Raw genomic sequence first — 19037 nt, 5'->3', positions numbered from 1 at the left:
CAATGCCCACGATCAATTCGGGCAATCCGCGCCCTCGCGGCGCAGTTTCCGCGCGCTCCCCCCCCACCGCGCAGGGCGCCAGGGCGGGGGTGTCGGCGCTGCGGCCGCCCCCGCGCAGCGGCCCCTGCAGGAAGCGCCGCGCGCGCTCCCGCGGGGACTACAAGGCCCAGAGCGCCGCGCGGCGGGCGTCGGGCGCGCGCGTGCGCACTGCGCGCCCCCGCTCCAAGTTTGGAGCCTGGAGCTGCCAGCCCTGGCCCATCATGTAGGTGCAGCGGAGCCTTCCCTGCCATTGCGAGCAGGGGGGGAGGAGAGCCCCCCCCCGCCGTGCAAGCGGCCCTGCACAGTGTGCAATTGCCCGGCGCTCCCCCGCTGCACGGGGAGCTGCGGGAAGTGCCGTGCACGAAGATTTGAGCGCGGTGCAGTTTGCATCTTTGTTGCAAAACTAGCTCCCGGAGAGAGAGCGAGAGAGAGAGAGAGAGAGAGAGGGAGGCAAAGTCTTTTGTGCCTCCCCTCCCCCACCAAAGCAAAGGGGAAAATGTCTCAGGCGAGAGGTAAGGCTCCTGCTTCTGTTCCTTGCAAATATGCAAAAAGCCGTGCATGCATTTTCAAGTGCATGCATGCATTTTCTCGGGATGCAATTGCATTTTGAAGTTTGAGGCTTTCAATGGCTCTCAGTTGCATTTCCTGTTTAGTATGTGCCTTTTTGCAGACACACACACACTCACACACACAGTTCCTGTAAGGCAGGGCTTGCAGTTCAGCTGTGCATTGACGTTATTTGAATTCTTCTGCGGGGATTACTGAGCCCTTTTTGCCTTTTGCACAGTCAGGACAGATAAAGGGTGCAGAAGAACAGATGCATTCGCTACTGTGCATATGCATGCAAAATGGGCACAATGCATGTGAATTGCAGATTTACAGCGCAGTATTAAATGAAACTTTTAAAGAAGTCTGGGGAGGAGATGAAAGGTGAAACTTGAGTGGAGTTACCGGGAATTAAATATATACCTATGTTTCCATGGGAAAGTATTGTTCTTGTGCCAGGACTGAGATCATTTTCCACCGATTTCTCCTCCTTAATATTTGGTAACTTTTGGTCAGAGGCAGCAGTGTGATTTGTAACACCAGCTCGTGAAGAGCATGCAGCAGCAGGCAGCTTTATTTAGCAGTTCGGAGCAGGGGCTCAGCACTCCGGATGGAGCAGGAGGGGGATATTTGGGCAGAGGACAACAGTGATTTTTTACCAGCATGGTGGGGAAGGCTGGAACTTGATTTTAAGCTTATGATTCCTCAGGAGTTGCTTTGCCTTGTGTCCTGCAAAGAGGGAAAGCTGGGGGATTTAATATTGGAAAAAAAAAAAAGCTGCAGGAATGTAATAGTCCTTGCAAGAGCAGGCTGCAAGTTTAAAGAGGGAGCTGCTCTGGCCATTCATTGTGGCCACAGATGCACATATGTCAGTGCACAGCAATGCAAATGCAGCTTTCTTAGCTTCTTTTAAACATTTGGATTTCATATTGCAACTGCTTATTCCTGTATTTTGCAGGGTGTTGGAAACAGGGGGTTGAGAGCCATCGCATGGCCCAGATGGGAGGGCAATCTCCCTGCATAACTTTTCTAACAGACATGCATGAAGTTGGTGGCCTTGCACTATATGGCTTCCCAGGGGCACGTAGGAAGGAGGTGCTCTTGCCACACAGTTTTCCTTTGCAAGAAGAATGTAAAGTTGTTGTATAATTTATTCCTAATTTGGGTTTGCTGCAGTCATCTTTTCCAGCCAAGTAGCGAATTGTAAAAGTTTCCAGGAGAAAGAGCCAAGGAAGTTTGATAATGCAAAATTGAACAAAAAATGATACCCACAGCACATTTGCTTGGGGCTCCTTTGCATGTGGGAGGCTCAGAGGGACTGGACTGTGCTGGGGAAGGTGCTTCTCTCAAAAAGCCTCCAAGGTGGGGGACCCTGGTCAAGCAAAGCCGCATGCTGGGGTCACTAGGAAGGGGGAGCAGCCCCCACAGTGCCTGCACCCCACAGCTCCCAGCACTGCTCTCAGCTCTCCCTCCACACCAGGAAAAAATGGGGAAATGCAAGTAGCCAACCCACAAAACATGATCTCCATGAATGGCATCATTCTTGAATCAGTTTTCCATCCATCTCATGCTCTGCAATTTGAGTGCCTGAAGTAGGAATTCCTTGCATAGATAACTTTTTCAAGTTCAGCTGTTTGGGCTGAGGTTTTTCTTGGGAAGGGGTTGCAGTGCCAGGGTCTGCACCAAAAGTCTCATTCTTTAGAGGGAATTAAGCAAGGCATAGCCTGCTTTTTGTCATCAGCTGCATGTACTGCACAGGAGGTCACTCTTCAGGTTTCTAAAATACTAAACAGATTTCACTGCTGAGCTGTGTAGCCTTCTCATTTTGGATTGTTGCTGAAGTTGTGAAGTTGGCAGATTTTTCTTTTTTTTAAAAATGCACCTTGTCATGGGGACAGCAGCAAAAGATGGTCATTCTCTGATAAGACTTCCTACATGCAATGCATCTCACCCTGGTTGAGAGGCAAAACAGACCCTGTGTTTGCTATTGGAGGAGCTACTTCAAGACAACCATGGAATTTACTTTCAAAGAGAAAACTCTACCTGAGGTTGGGAAGCATATTTCTCTGCTTCTTTCCACAGCAGAAGAGAACAGATGCTCACAGCATCTGGCTCTCAGTCCCCAGGCACATTATCTGTGTTCTGCAGGGAGACCTCTTAAGACTGTGGTCCAGACCAAGGCAGAAATAACCATCACCAGGAGGAGCACCTGCATTTTGGTGAATGGGCATTTCCAGTTCCAGGCCCCTTTTCAGTTGCAAAATGGTGTTTGGATGGATGGAGAAATATATGGAAAATACATTTTCCCCAAGCACAGGACATGCACCTTACCTTTGAAGCTGAGTTCACGCTGAACAAGTGTGACTTGGTTTTGAGAGCAGTTCAGGAGAAATTGAATTGTTGCCCAAACATGGAACTTTTGGCATGGAACTAATAGGATATTTTTCTGGAAGAAAAAATGCAGAAGTGCATATTAATTACAAGCTAAATGCAGTCTGAAGCCATAAAGCTGAACTCTTGTGACAACAGATACATTCAGGAGACTTCCAAATTCATTGTAATGGATGAATTATTCACTTAGCCCACATTAGAAAAATCTGAAAATATGCAAATTTCTCCATGGAAATAGCAAAAGCGAAGGGGAGAAGTTCCCATTAGAGCACTAATTCAGAAGTAGTTCATTGAAACGAGCTATTACATTTAACTACAAAGTATTGCTGCTCATTGATCTCATTCCTAACTCTTGCACTTGGCTGTTTCAAACATGATTTTCTTCTCAGGCTCAAAAGGGATAGTGAAATTATGAGAAATATCCCACGTGATTCAGGCTGAGCATGCACCCTATGGACTTTGACCAAGGCACTGCACCTATTTAAAATACTACTTTTTAAAGTACTCTTTTCTCAACTAGAAGTGTCCATGGAACAGATATAAAGTCTGAATAGTAAATTAAAGGCATCCTTGGGTAGATAGTAGGTTTTCACTAGTATGAACATTAGCCTTTCAGTGTTGTGGGGATCTCTGTGGGTTGTGCAACATGCAGCTTACCTGCTCAGCAGCACCACCAAGCTTGTCACCATTAACACCCTCCCTTACACTGCCTCTTGGCAGGACAAGGGGTTTTGCGAGAGTGAAGAGTGAATTAAGACCTAAGACCTACCACCATTGGCAAGGTGCCATTTGGCAAGGCCTGGATAGTAAGAACCACCCCTGCAACTCTTTTTATTTTTAAACAGAATTTACGCACAAGAACAGCAGTTCCCTGGTGCTAGCCAGGCTACTCCCAGCCATGGGGACACACTTGTAAGCACTTAAACTGTAAAAAAAATTGCAGCAATAAAAGCATTAAATAGCAGAGGAAAAGGAGTAAAGACCTCTTTTCTCATCTCTACTGCAAGGACCATAGCTCTCTCATCACCACCCTCAGTGGTCACTACTTTAGTCACCAAAACCCCTGAGTTTCCTCTGGAGCAACAGGTTCCCCCATGACACACCTGCTGTTCAGGTGAAGTGAATGATACACAAGTAAAACCACAGGAGCAATTAAGAAAGATGAGACACTTCTTGCAGAAGCATTGGCATTAATGGGGAACACTTAGCTTCAAAGTCACACAGACTTTCCCAATTGTGTGCTACGAATAACCAAAAATAGTTTTCTCCCTGCAATATGTGATTTCAATGTCATTTTTTTCCCCTCTTATTGAAAGGTTCCATGAGAAAAGACATTTAAAACTAGCTCATCTAAAACAAGTTCCTGTCCTTTAAGGTTTTAGAACAATATGGTGGCCTTTTCCATAGCACAGGAGCACTAATCACAGCCACTGAGGCTGGAAGGGACCTCTGGAGATTATCAAGTCCAACCAAAGTGGGATGACCCATCTTTCAGGTCTCTGGGAAGATGCTTTGAGGACCACAATATCATTATGCAGTTCACAGCTGTTCCCCACCCCTGCCCACCCAAGTTGCCTGCCTGCACCCTACAAACCTGCATTCAGTCTGCACAAACCCTTCTTCCCCCCCACAGCAGCTTGTTTCAGCACCCAAACCCCACAGGAAGCCCCTCACCTGCCAGGAAACCCCAATTCCAGAAAATTACCATGCACATAGTGCAGCACATTAGTGCATAAAACTAGTAGGAAAAAAACTAATTCTAAACTACAGCAAGGGCAGTGGACTAGAAAGTGCACACAGACATTGTTGCAGTCACCCCTGTTTTGGGGACAGCCGGTGCATTGGAAGAGTTTGGCAATGTATCCATACAACTACTGGGCTCACAGAAGCAGCATCATTATGTAACACATGGAGTCAGTCTCAGGTGGTAAGATAAATTGTGGGACTGTTCTTTTAATTTTAGACATAGCCAGAGCTATAATTAAAAAAATGTTTCATTACCTGTAGAGTTACTTAGCTCCCTTCCTTAGGGCCTGCATGGGAATAGTTTAAGAGATTAGCATTATCAGCTAGAGCAATGTTAGCACTAAAGCAGATCTAGGACCCTGGACTCATGCCACATTAGATATTATGTTCTATGGTAAGGGCCAGTGAAGGCCGCTCAGCAAAATGTCCATGTTTACTCAGTGTGCAAAAGAAATTTTGGCTTTGTCTCCCAAATCCACTTTACTTTTCATGTCAACAAGTGAAAATGGAGGAAAGTCTTTTGCATGGTAATCCTGGCTCAGTAGAAAAGAGTTTGGAAGAGGAAAACCCAAAACTCTTGATTTTTTTTTTTTTTTTTGCCTCAAAGCCAAAGTTGAAGCTTTCCTTCCTTTTAAGCCAGAAACTCCAAACACTGCGTTGACATTTCAGAGTTCATCCTGTCATTAGAGCCTCTAGGGAGCTGAAACACTTCTGAGTCAGCTTTGCTTTGGAGGTGTTGCAAACAGATGCTCAACATCCTTCAGCAGAGCTCCAGAAAGCCACCGCATGTCCCCATCTTGCAGTGCCAGCCAAGCTCCAGCTCAGCATTGCTCCAGGGTGTCACCTGATACCAAGTAGGGGCCCAAATTCCTATAAATGTGGGGAGAGGAGCCTCAGATGGGCTGTTTGGGATGGGAGCTGCTCAGGCTTCCATTGCTGGAGGTGGCCATGGATATCCCTTATGGGACTGCAAAAGTAGAGACAGCCCAAGGTCTTCCCAGATCAGTTTCATATTTATAAGGAAGATTTCAGAGAACATTTTTTTCCTGTCAGAGCAGGAAAACTTGACTGACCCGAGCTGATCTAGTTTCTTGCTGTTGCTGTTTTGTTAGCCTACTTAGCTTGCAATTTTATAGTCACAGCTCCCAGCTGCTCTGCACTGATCAAAAATCATTACAAGAAGCTAAAGCCTGAGATGCATCCCCTGCACTCAGATATGGGGCTGGGGGAAAGTAGAAGCTGCAGACTAGGTGCAAAGGATAAAGCAGCAGCAGAAAGTAAGTGCAGGAGTCAACACTTCTGGCTGCCATAAGAGGCCATTTGTGAGGGCTGCCTAAGCACAGGCTCCATCAATGCTTGTGAAAGAATCTTTCTAAACAAAAATATGCAATGGCATCCCATGAAACAACATTTATCAGCACTACACAGCCCTAGGACATCATGTGCCTGTTTTGCTATGGAAGACCCACACTACAACTTTTTACACTTACTTACATAGTTAACACGTCTGATGAAGTTCCCTATTCAGTTATTTACTGGTTTGACACTCAAACAACAAGTTGCATTATAAAAATACAGCCTTGCTCCATGTTGCCATTTCACATGTTGATTGCTTCTCAGCAGTCCAGGATCAAAAAAAGAAAGCAACGTAAAGTCTCATCTTTAATGGCTCTGAAGTGACAGAGCAACTACCTGGAACAAGCCAACCTCAATAACACAGGTCTTGGAGGAGAAAGGTGGAGGGATTATTTTCCTTAAAGGATTGTGCAGAATTGATTACTAACTTAGGATGTAAGGGAACAAATCCCAGCTTTCTCATCAATTCTCAACATACCACTCATTTGCTAATGAACAACATGCTCCAGAACCCCATAACAGCCCACTGGACCCATGTGGTCACACTATGTGCAGATAGAGCCCTCCAGAAAGGGGATGCAGGTGAGAAGGTCCTTTTAGCATCAGCTGTGTGCAGAGGTTTGTACAGCACCTAGCACTGCCCTTGGCACAACAGACTCCATCACCCTGGGGCACTTCTCCAGTGCTGCCAGCTGCAGTTGAGGGACAGTTTACAGCCTTAATTTAAACAGAATTCATTCTTTCTAGTGCTACTTTAACTGCCTACAATTAGGGTCTGCAATGCTGCAAAAATACTAATAAAGTCAAGTTTGGCTTCATAAGGTCTGAATGTTTTTCTTTTGAGCAGCTGATACAGCTGTTTAGAAAAGAAAGCATTAGAATGATCACAAAATTCATGCATGCTACTGCCCAAGGTTTAGAAGCGCAGGAATGTTTGGCATTAATTGCAGCTTTATTTGGGAAGCTGAATCACCTGTACAATCCAAGAGCAGCTGCCCCCCTTCATTGAGGCAGTGGCTTAATGTTCTGTCATGAAAGCACCAAAAACGCTTTAGGCACAGCTACATCTTGAGCAGATGTGTCAGAGCACTGAGTCCCAGCACCATCCCAAAACCCCTCACCAGGAGCAATGAGCTGCAGCCCTGTGCCATAATGGGGTTCCCAGAAGTGGACAGAACTCCCAGCTCCTGCACCAGCCAGCTCTGCTGGTTTTGTTGGTGATATGCAGAGATCTGAGCTTACTTCCAAACCCTAGGCAGAGTTTGGAGCAACAACAGGACAGAGCAACTGCAATAATTTTCATTGCAAGCTTGAACCTCACTGAAGTTCAGGAGAGGAAGATGTCACCTTAACCTGCAGTGTCCTCATGTAGGTTTGTTTCTCTTAGAGATGCTAATGGTTGATGCTGATGCTTGTTCCCAAGCAGACCTTAGTAGTTAACCATACTAATTAAGTGCTTTCAAAAACCACAAGATTGACCTTCACTGCATGCCCACAGATTTTCCTCACATTTAACAAACACAAGGTTGACAGTAGCCTATTTAGGGAGAAGAAAGGCAATGCTCTAGATACTTTGGAATAGGCTGAAAAAAGCAAGAGTATTTCCAGCTTTTTTTTTTTTTTTAAACTATAAGAAACAGAAACCATAATCCCCTAATAACTTCTACCACAAGACACCAACTTGGAGACAATGGGAGCTAGGATTGGATAAAGCAGAGCCTGATCAGATGATTAACACACCTAAAACCAAAGTTTACTCAGATATCTCTGCAAGAAGCCACAATAGCCATTATACATACAGGTACTTAGGCAACCCATTCTGTGTGTTGTAGTGTTGTCCTCCACCAAACACCCTCTGGCAAAAAGGCAGTTAAAATCAACACTGATTTCCTTACCTTTCCCAAGAACACCAGTAAAGTGCTTATTACTAATAAAGCTTGGAACATCTCTACTGAGGACTTGAACTACTGCCAGGGCATCAGTTGTACAAATTAGCTACTGCCAGGGCATCAGTTGTACAAATTAGCTAAAAGACCAGATCTGGGCATTGCCATGATAGAGCAGTGCACAGATAAAGCAATATCCCAACAGAAGGGAGAGCCTCAAATTGTCCCTGGCAGCAAGGGGGTGACACAGACACAGTAGTCAGGTTATTGGCAGCAAATTGCTTTTTGAAGATAAGACAGGCAGAATTCATAGTAGACTCTTTTTGGCAGAGCTGGACCTTTGGACTTGCATCTCTCTAGCAAGCTGCAGGGAAATCCCAGGGCTCTGCCCTTGCAGGCCCATCTGAGAGCAGCAAAAGAACAAGATATTTTAAATTTTTCTATGTTGCATGACTGAAGTTTCATTCATGTCATTGGACAGATTCCTTTAGGGCTAAGCACATGAGTTTTTAAAGACATTCCCCTCCACCTTCAAAATTATTTGATACTTCCCCTCAAAGAAATTAGAGGCTTTATGCCTGATGAGAGGCTGGAACAGCTTCGTAGAGTAGGAAAGCAGCCTCCTGCACACCTCAAATCAACACTCCACAGCATTCAAATGTACTTATTTTGCCTTGGTGATTCAGGGCTCATCCTGCAAGAGCATCTCCCCAGGCAGCATCCAGGCAGAGGGGCTGTAGCTTTTAGGGACCTTCCTTTTAAAGGCCTTGCTGTATCTGAGCTGCAAGGAGCAGTGGGAGTGGGAAGAGGGAATCAGAGCTGATTCAGAGCAGCTGCAGCCAATAAGGCTCTCATTGGGAAAGCCTGGGGCTCGATTTTTTTTTTAAGCTTCCCCTTAAAAAAAAAAAAAAACTGAATGTGATTTATGTATTTATTTATTCATTTTTGCATATTCTGATCTTGAAAACACTTAGGCGTGTGCTGAACTTAGGGCATGCTAGTCTTTCTGCTGGAGTCAGGGGACTGAATGTGCCTGCAGTTGAGCACACACATAAGAATTTATAAGGTTGGGGATATATTTTGTCCTGGTTGCTAAGTAGGATGGACATTATGGGTTTGTGTCGATGATTTATGCAACCCTGCTTTCTCTTGGCTTCCTTCTTTTTCCTCTCCATTTCTGCTTATCTAGTCCTGCAACCTAGTAAAAAATGCCATATTTGAGAGCATGTGTGTTTATAACTGGAGCTACAGTCCTGAACCTTGCCCAGGGACCTCTATAGAGGCTTTGATAGAAAGGCATATAAAGGGAGTTTTGTATTTCCAGCTCCTGATTTAGAAGGCTGGGTGGAGGGATGTAACCTCCTAGCGGGATGCGATCCACGTGGACGGATGTGGGCAGAGCAAAACCTACTTGGTTGCGTTAGGGGTGCTTTTCTTGGGGAAAAAATGAGGAGGACCCATGGTGTCCCCCATCATGGTGCTATGTGGCAAGGCTGTTCTTCAGCTGTGCCCTAAATTGCAGCAAAACCTTCAAGCCCTGTTGGCTTGATTTTCTTTGTGGAGGTTGGAACCAGAGTTTGCTACCCATGCCCATGCACAGTGGGAGCTGGTCCCTGCCCAGCATGGCTCTAATGATTTTGCTGCAAATAAAAAAAAAAGTCAGCAAATAACCTCATCGTGCAACCAGGAGGAGGTGGTAATTTTTAAATGCATCTGAGTGTTGTTTGCAACACAGAAGAGATCCTAAAATTATCTTCAATATAACACTTCTGCTTGAAACAAACAATTGCCAGCTGCTGACGTGAGCAGCAAATGGATAATGTTTTCCCAGGAGAAGCAGAACGATGGTGGCAGGTTCAACTGTGCAACTTAGCATTGTACTTCTAGGGATGAGGAAACTTGAGGTGAAGACACTTCCTACAGAAATGGTTTGGGGCACATTTCTCTATTTCCATGAATATCTTCATTTGGGAGTAAAAGTTATTGACACTCTAATTACAATGCCCAGAACAAAATCAAGTGGCCTGTTGTCCCTCTGTGGTGTTTGCAACATAAAGTGCTCTTTTTTCCCCCTAAAGTAGCTCTATTCAGGAAGGCTTTATATGCAGCACACCAGCAGTAGAAGATGCCTTGATAACAGCACCTGTCCAGCATTTACAATATGCTGAAGAAGTTAACTCTGTTTTTGGTAAAATGAGACTCCTGTGGCTGCCCGGGTTACATGGTAAACAGACCTAAAATTGTAGATTGGATTACCCTTCGAAATCATTTATGTCTTGTTATATCCCACTGGTTAGGTCATGACACCAAGACAGAAATCCCTCCGAAAAGGAGGGATGCCTCTTTAGTGGACAGAGAGATCTTGGTAAGAAGATTCAAGTGCATTAGTATATCGGGAGCCCCAGTGCAGAACTGAAGGAAAAGCACATACAAGATACCAAAGATATCAAAGGCAATATATTTTCCATGGCGGGGAATGAAGATCTGCTGCAGGTCCTCATCCAAATGGTGGTGCAAGATTTAAAAACACATTGCGATGAAAAGCCCTCTGTGCTGAACGCGTTTGGAGGCTGAAAACCAAAATTTGAAACTTGAGTGAAACCAGGAGTGAAAAGGCACCCATGGGCTGTATTCGTGGTATTTTGAGGTGGATGAGAGGAAATGAAACAAGCAAATGGAATAAGGAGAATAATTAAAAGCTCACAGATGAACTTGGAGCATCCTTTCTCCCATGGTCAGCATGAGAGCATCAGCCGGGGCATGGAAAGACAGTGCAGGACACAGGGAACTTGGTTAGGAGCCGTCTTAGGGTTCCAGAAGCCAGAAGGCCGATAGCTGCAAGGGCTGAGTGTCTTCCTCTCCTTTTGTTAATTTATTTTATGAAAGGAGCAGAAAGCCCAGCTTGCCCTTTTAATCTGCCTGGGGAGACTCTGCTGCAAGTGGGGATAGTGCAGGGCAGAAGGTGGAAGTCGGATGCCACCAAGCCCAGCCTTCAAGCGAGGTACGTTAGCACTCGTCTGTTGACCTATTTATCATTTGTAGACTTTAGATAATCCATCCAGCATGTCTTTGCATGGCTCCATCCATGGAAGTTTGCAAAGAGCTTTCCCTTTTCGCCATGTGAAGCCCTGCTCGTATTGCCTGGAAGAGCAGGAGATGATGAGCTCCATAATGGCACCTGTCCGCTGTGGATCGCATCCTCCTCCATGATGTCTGGGTGCCCGTGGCAGGTGTTCTTTGGCAAAAAAGAAATGCAAATGGAAGTAGCAGCAGGGAAAACAGCCGTGGCCTCCCAATCCTGTGGCACAAAAGCCCTGTTGTTCCCAGGGCAAATTCCAAGGGCCTTTCTGCAGATCCCATTCTAGCAAACTCCCACTGGATGCAGGTGACCAAGGTTTAGAAAACAAAGCAGCAACTAAACCAAAAATCTCCCAGAAAAATCCCCCTGAGGGCTGGAAAGCTCCTGGCAAATAGTGTCCTTGGCGTGGAATTCCTCTGGATTTCCTCATTTGAGATATGCAGAAAAAAAAAAAAAAAACAGTTGCGGGACAGGAAGACAGTGAAGCCAGTGGACTTTGGCAGAAGGAAAACACAGAGTTGATTTATGGTTTTCTGGTGACTCGAGGGAGTGACTCCCCCTGCTGCTCATATCGCTCGGGTTTTATTAGTGTTATTTCTGGTGATAACTGGGGTGGTGGGAGAGGTCACGGGGGCTTGTGGACAGGCTGTGGCTCTGTGGGATCTCCTTCCGCCAATGGAGCCTTTCCAAAACATTCCTGCTGGGCAGTGCTGCACTGGGTGCCATGGCCACGTCTTTGGTGCCCCTTACCCAAATGTGGTCAGTTTGAGACCATTCTGTGGGTCCTCCTACAGGTCAGCAGGAGCTTAGGAGTCATGGAATATCTCCACACTCGGAATGAGTTGGCAAATGATTGTGGATTTCCATTTCCCACCAGCCCAGGAGATGTCCAAGCTGAGGATGAAGACGGTGAGCTCTGGAGAGGATCCTGCAGCTGGGCATCAGTATGGCACATGATGAGGAAACTGCGCTATGCTGAAGCCCAGCTCTGCTGCATCCCAAGCATCTTCTATTTAAGGTGACAGGGCCACATTTGCACAGAGGTGCCAACTATAGCTCTGCGTGAGCAGTCCTGCCCTTTCTTCCAGGCTGTTGAAGGTCTTGCGGATTGGGGCACCTGCAGGAGCAGTTCAGCCAAAGTGTTGGAAGAGGAGGTTTCATATTACAGTATCTTGTGCCCTATCCTGAAACCTCTAGTCCATAAAGCAGCTCAGCGAGGTTGCAGTAACATCCATGGGGCACAAAAGGTCATCCTGAACCATCCTACCCTGTGCCTGGCCAGGAGGTTGTGTAATCCTGTTCATCAGATGGTCAACCCGCATCTTACAGCTGGTGTTACGGGTTCCTGCCTCATAAAAACCTGTTGGAAGGTTATTCCAGCATGTGATTTCTGCAGGTAGCGCCTGGCTTCCAGCAAGCTCTTGTGGACCAGGAGAGGAAAATGCTGCGCTAGCTGCCTACCCGCATCTCCTGCCAGCCCTGCCATCCTGGGCACATTTTAGCACAGGATCTCTCATCTAATCTCTATCAAAGCGTCTCTTCTGTTTCATGCTCACAAGTTCTAACCTGCTTCACATTCGGATGCACTGTCTTATCAGAGTGACAGATTCCCGTAACCAAAATGTGCAGCTAAATAAGAAGAAGCTGCATCCCTCCAGCTTCCTTCTGTGCTGCAGCAAGCGAGCTGCCACAGCAGCTGCTGCGTGAAAAGTGAGCAGAAGGAGAGGGAAATCAGCCCGAATCAGGAAATCAGTTTCAAAACAGAATTACTGAAATGCAGAGCTTGCTGGAAGGCTGGAATGGGGGTGCTGGTGTTTGCACACTTTGGGGGCAGCAAGCTCCACCACCTGAAAACACAGCTCTCCCCTGCAGCAGGGACCAGCCCTGAGACACAAATAACATGGGCACTAGTGGTGCGGGCGTTGCACAACCTTCCCCACACAGTTTGCTCCATGCACCTCCGTTGCTCCTTGCAAAACGCCGGCTATTTTGGTTCGGGGCCTCTCCTGTGCCAGATTTATTACAGGTTGCAGGACTGAGTCATCAGAGCAAGCGAGCGCTGCAAGGAGCAAGCGAGCGGTACCATGCGCGCTCCAGTGCCGTCCGCAGCAGCTGCTTTCAGTGAGGGATCTGGGACCTCTCGTGAACAGCGAGAGCTGCCTGTGTGCCCAGACGAGCTCTACTCCAACCTGCAGGAGTGTTAGGGATTCACGTGGAAGAAGCACTAGTGCTATGGCCTGCTGGCCGACCGGCTCCACCACCAGCACACGGTTCCAGGTGTTGATTTTCCAGATTTGGGCAGCGGGATTTTCCCTCCCCTTGTCCTCACCACCCCAACTGCTTTGCAAAGAGAATGTAACAGCCTCCAGGACTGGCTCTGGTCACCCGCTCCTTGCCTACCTAGCCGAGTTGTATTCCGTTTGGGAATGTGCTGGCTGCATTGGAGGCACCAGCACATTTGCCACCTCCTGACTCCCCAGTTGGAGCAACGTGCTGTAGCATCTGCTGGCTCTGCGGAGCAGTGGCATGGGAGGAGGATCAGGAAAAGTGACTCAAGCGACTTTGCCAGGTCTAGCATTAAATGAGTTTTTGTTATTTTTTGAGAATCGCGCAGAGTGCCAGCAATTTGTAGGACCTGCAGGCTGGCCCGCGCGTATCTCTGATACAGCACTCCCTTCCCCTGAGCAGCCTTGCGAGGAGTTGTTAAGGAAACACATTTCCAGTTTGCCGTTTCCAAGGAGTTACTGCAAACAGTCAGGACCCAGATAACGGCCGTGCGCTAGGCATGGCGTCCCTGGTGCCACCTCCCCACTGCGCTGTCCCCTTCGCCCCGGAAGCGGTGAAGATGCACCAAGTGGTGGCACTTGGCAGCTCGATGATGATGCCTCAAGGTGGCAAATGCTGCAAAATGTTCACTTCATCTCCTGCCGTGGCCTTTAGCTGAAACTTCACTAATTTTTAAGCGTCCCTTGCATTTAAGCTCCTTCTCAACTGCTCTGTAATCTCAGTGGGAGGGTTATCCCAGTGCACGATCCCCGATGGGCTTGTGGCAGATGGGAGCATCCTTCGTACATTAACCTGGTGTAACTTGCAAGCATGAATAATAAATCTGTGAGATGATCTTTAATCTTTTTCATATAAAATATTGGGGGATTTTACCCTCTTTGGTCACCTTGTGTGAGGTTCAGCCATGGCCCGATGCTGTTTGCCTTCAAGGACCAAGCCCAAAAGCTGCTTCCTTCAGGGCATTTTGTAGGCATTTGGGACAAAAATCTTCATTCTCTTTGGAATAAGAACCAATAACTTGGCTTTCAAGAACTTTCTAGAAAAGCAGAGAAAAAATCATTAGGAAAGCCAGGAATAGCAGTGAGCCACTGCTAGAGAAGTGGGAGAAAGAGGCATTTTCCTCCTGTGAAATTTTATAGGAGACTCATATGCTGAAGAGTATTACTTGGGAGAAAGCATTGCTCCATGGCTGTTGAACACGGCTTTAATAATAAATTGTGGTGGAGACAAAACTGGTTAATATCCTTTGAAGGAAACGGGAGCTTTTTGTGGCAAGAAACCATTTACTTTGGATTATATAAAAACATTTTTGACTGCAGGGAGAAGTCTGGAGACCAGGGAATGGAATTGTCCTCCAGAAGTAAAAGTTTATTTTCTGTTACAGCACATGTGGGTAGTGAATTCCTCTGTCTTCCCTTTCTCTATTAGTCTCTGTTATGGTTCTCACTTTTTTTTCAGTGAAACTTTGAAGTTTCCTCAGTTCATATTGATATTTAACATGGCTCTAATTGAAATGGGCTAGCAACATTAATCTCCATGTACTATCTGTCAGTGGCAGTGGAAAGAGGTTAATAGCCTATTGGAAGTTGTATGTTTCTCCCTTCCCTCAGGAATCAGGTTTAAGACCTTCACAGGGAAGTGTTTAACGTGTTTTTTGCTAAGTCAGTTTTTCTTTCTCCTGGTACAATTCTGTTGTTAGACCTCATTTTATTCTCTGCATCGACTTCCCTGCTCTGGGGTAGTCAATGCCCGTTTTTAGGGCACATGATGTGTGTAGCTGTCGCTGAGAAAATTGCAGTGATGTTGTAACTAATACCTTGGATTAGTGCTGTCTGCATCGTTGGGCTTTTCTGTTAAGCACTGAAGTTTCTTGAAAGCGACAACTTCTCTAGCTCCACGCGAGTCAGTAATTGCTTTGCTAAACGAGGATGGAGTTAAGCTTCTGCTTAAAGTCAAGGACAGCCTGAATGTTTTGCAGAATCGGAGCTTCGTTCTGAAGCGGTTCCTCTGCCTTGCTCAAAGCCATTCTCTTTTCCCTCAATTATTCTGAAAACTTGCCTTTTGGAGTCAACTGTTTATGAAAGTCTCCATGTGGAAAATTGCAGGGACAAGCTCTAAAATGAGCTTTAGCTTGCAGGCTTGGAGACCAGAAAGCCACCAGTGGTTGTTTATGCCAGAAACACATGATTTTTTGAATGCCTGGAAGCAGATGTTTGATCACATCTGTTAATTAGCCAGGACTCGGAGCCTGGTGAAGAAGCTTCATGCTTTGTATAACGGCAGCTGTGGGTGTCCGTGGGCTTGCGGTCTTGCAAACAAGGATTTGCATTAAACCCGTCCAAACTACAATGCTCCAGCTATTTTGGCCAGTGAATTTAAAGCTCTTGGGAGGAACCCAGGCTGACAAGTGCACCCACATGGTGGTTTACTTTGGGATACAAAACTACAAGTAATAACAATTCATAAAAATATGAAAAAATACTGTTTTTTTTTCTGGTGGGTGGAGTAGGCAATGTCAAATTTGGTAGGTTATTGATAAATGGAAGTGAAGTGCCTTCACGCTTGTAGCTCCTGTAGAAATTATCTTTCTGCTCCAAATTGCAATTTCTATGCAGTGTGTTCTTCCAAAGCCTACATCTTCTGTACTGAACTGGAGGCTTGTTATTTTGACAGAAAGATCCTTGCCTGGCAGTTATTACTGAGGAAGACGCATCTTGGGACTTCCAATTAAGAAGCAAAATAAACCACGCCAAGTGTCAGTGCTTGAGCTGGGGGAAAGCTCCTCGCAGGGAGGATGGGCCGGCATGCTGGCATGAGTGCACATCTGCTCCAGATGTCTGGGGTCTCCCGTTGTGCATTTCCCATGTATTTTTACGCAAAGTGAATGAAGTGCTGGAAAAGGGGCAGCGTGTTCTGTTTCATCACTGCAGGTGTGTTTCCACATAGGTGTCAGGGATTTCATGCAAGGATGCAGTGAGAGCATTGTGTTGGTGCTGCAGGTGCGAGTGCCGACTGCTGTAATTCCAGTTAGCAATTCCTCCTGTCATGAAACCTGTGTTTTCTTCTTGTCATTGCCGTTGCTTTCTTCATTCTTGAAAAGAAAACCCCAAAGCACTGTGCCTGTGTCTTGGCAACTCAAGAATGCGAACAGATTGTGCTTCAAAAAAATGGCAAAGCTTCAAAATATTGTATTCTGTTAAGAAGAGACAAGGAAAATAAACTCTCCAAAGTGCAGATTTTATTTCACCAGAAGGCTTTTAATATTTATTTGCGTTGGACATTTTGCTACCTACTTCTTCTAGTGACATCACTTGTGAATTGCGATAAGATTAACTGTGGCACAGTCTGCTCTGGACTGTGTTCAAATTAGGTTCATGTCCAGCAGGTTTGTTTTCACCCTACCCGAGCTGCCTGCGAGAAGCTTCCTGAGATGGGCACAGCTTGTGTAATCCTGAGAGGATGTCCCATGCAAGGGCTGTGAGGCTTGTGCAGGATGGAGTCAGGTTTTTGGAGCAGGGAGGTCACTGGGATGTCACTCCAAGATTGCCAAATAAACTGGATTTTTATTTGTTTGCCTTGCAAAGCCTTTGTTTTTGAGATACAATTAAGAAAACAACTAGAAATAGAAGAGTCAAATGAACAGCCCTGCTAACTGTAGAAATTCCTTCACTTGTTCTTATAATTATTTTTTTGTTTCCCTGAAGACCACCTTCCACCTGTAGAGAAATTTGAGAGCTATTCCTCATGCCTCTGAGTAATCCGGCTTCTTTTAACTTTGTATGTGGCCTGTTCTCTGGTAGACGGGAGGCTCCTTGGAGCTCCAAGGACTGGCTTTTTTCTTCCTATGCGAGTCTGCAGCACTGAAAATGGTTGACAATGAGCAAGAATACATTTGTTGTCCCCAGTAAATGCTTTTCCCAGGAGGTTTCAGCTACATCACAGCAGCTTGTTCCGTGCCGGAGTTACTCCCCACCAAACGGGGCGAGTGTGATCTTGTCTCCTGGAGTGCGCTAGGAAAGGGGAATGGCAATCTGAATCGACTGATTGCTTCCAAAAAGGTCGTTTTCAGTCCTGGGTACCTGCCCTTTGATCTCACAGCCCTGTGGCACCGGGATGCGCAGGCATCTATTGACCTGCGCTCATGTCAAGAGGAAAAACAAACTCAAACAGGCAGAGGTGAACTTCAAAAGAGAGTTTTGGAAGCAGTGCATAAAAATTGTGCTTGAAAGAAAGGCAGTAATTGATATAAATTGTTAGGTTAAAAATGTTTAAAGTCTAAATTAGATGCTTGTGCTTTTTTGGGGACCACAGATTTTACTACACACCCAGACAGCCAGATGTTTACCTTGGGGTTTTGTTGACATGACTTATGTTTCAGGTTATTTTATCCATGAATTCAAAACCCCGTGATGAAATGTGGCCGTATATGTTTAGTCATAAAAAGGTTCTTGTATTTCTCTAGTCTGCTGGCTCTAGCATCTGTCGACTTGGACCCCATTTACAGGAGAGGCTGCATTTGAACCGCCCTGGCGTTTGAGCGTTATCCAGCTCAGAAAAGCTTGGCTGGTCAGTGTTAACAGAAACCAATGGTTTTGCAGCCTGAAAACTTAATTCTGTTTTATTTTTGGTGCATTTGCTCAGCTTTAATGACCAAGGTACCATAGCCGTTTAAACGGAATCTGGTACTGGATTATCAGATTCCTTTTTAAAAGATGTAAAATCCTGCCAGGGTTCACACTTGCATATCTGGAATGGTTTAAAACCTGTCTAAGGAACAGTCTGAGGGATCCTACGTGGGCAGGGCTGATGAAGGAGAAATACCTTTCTCCTTGCATCTCGCCTTTGCCAGAGCTCCTGCCTGTTTTCTGTACCAGGTTGGCAGCCAGCGCTCGTGGCTCTGAACGGAGCCGTGCTGAACAAAGACACTTTATGTTTTGAACTCTGTGCCCTGAGTCTGCACCACTAGCCTGGCCTGGCATTTATGTTAAATAAGGTCAACAAATATAGGCAAGCTGTATTTTGCAAATTAAAACCAAAAAAAGAAGAAAAGTAAAAAAAAAAAAAAAAAGCTTTTTTTTTTTTTATTTAAAGTCTGCCTCTTTCTTGTTTCACAGGCAAGAAGAGAAACCCTGGGCTGAAAATTCCTAAAGAAGCCTTTGAGCAACCACAGACAAGCTCCACGTAAGTCTCCAGGGCTAAAGGGAGAATAAAAAGCAAAACCACGAGCCCAAGCTGCCTTCTTGTGTTTGGCAGTGCCTGCATTGTGGCCGTGGTGGCCACACGATGGCCGAGCCGTGTCCCAGCAGGGACCAGGGCTGGTGCTTGGAGGTCTGGGATGATGAAGATCCAACCTGAGGAATAGAGGCAAATCTGCCTAGATTAATTTTGGCGCAGCAGTTAAATGCCTCTGTCTCCAGAGAGGTCTTTCCGCAGGGGAGATGCTCCTTTCCAGGGCTCCGAGCTCCCATCATTCAGTTTTTCTGGACTTTCAGCCCTTCTTGCACAGTTCCTGCCAGGAAGCCAGTTGTTTTCTGGGCCCTTGGCCTCTTTTTCTCCTAGAAAAACAGCACTAATGTTTCTTGTATAGCTCCAGATATGAGGTGGTCTCTCCCCATCCTTTGCGCTGGCTCCCTTATATTCTTGTCGGACCCTCCGCTCGTGTTACGAGAACTAACACATCCCATTCCGTTATCATTCAACAAGCAAGG

The 19037-nt window shown here is 46.0% G+C and overlaps 1 protein-coding gene across 1 annotated transcript in view; it reads left to right on the top strand.

The window, feature by feature from the left end:
* Positions 1-333: 333 nt before the first annotated feature.
* The window catches only part of MAP2K6 (mitogen-activated protein kinase kinase 6), a 35140-nt gene continuing 16436 nt past the window's right edge, over positions 334-19037 (top strand). The window contains exons 1-2 of the mRNA XM_010211537.2: positions 334-551; positions 18444-18510. Of these exons, the coding sequence (XP_010209839.1) occupies positions 536-551; positions 18444-18510 (83 nt within the window). The 5' untranslated portion in view covers positions 334-535. The remainder of the gene's footprint in view (positions 552-18443; positions 18511-19037) is intronic.

This window comes from Tinamus guttatus, unplaced genomic scaffold, assembly GCF_059628265.1.
Source record: "Tinamus guttatus ecotype Peru unplaced genomic scaffold, ASM5962826v1 Tinamus_guttatus_pri_ptg000045l, whole genome shotgun sequence".
NCBI classification, from domain to species: domain Eukaryota; kingdom Metazoa; phylum Chordata; class Aves; order Tinamiformes; family Tinamidae; genus Tinamus; species Tinamus guttatus.
This window is presented reverse-complemented; position numbering and strand designations above follow the sequence as displayed.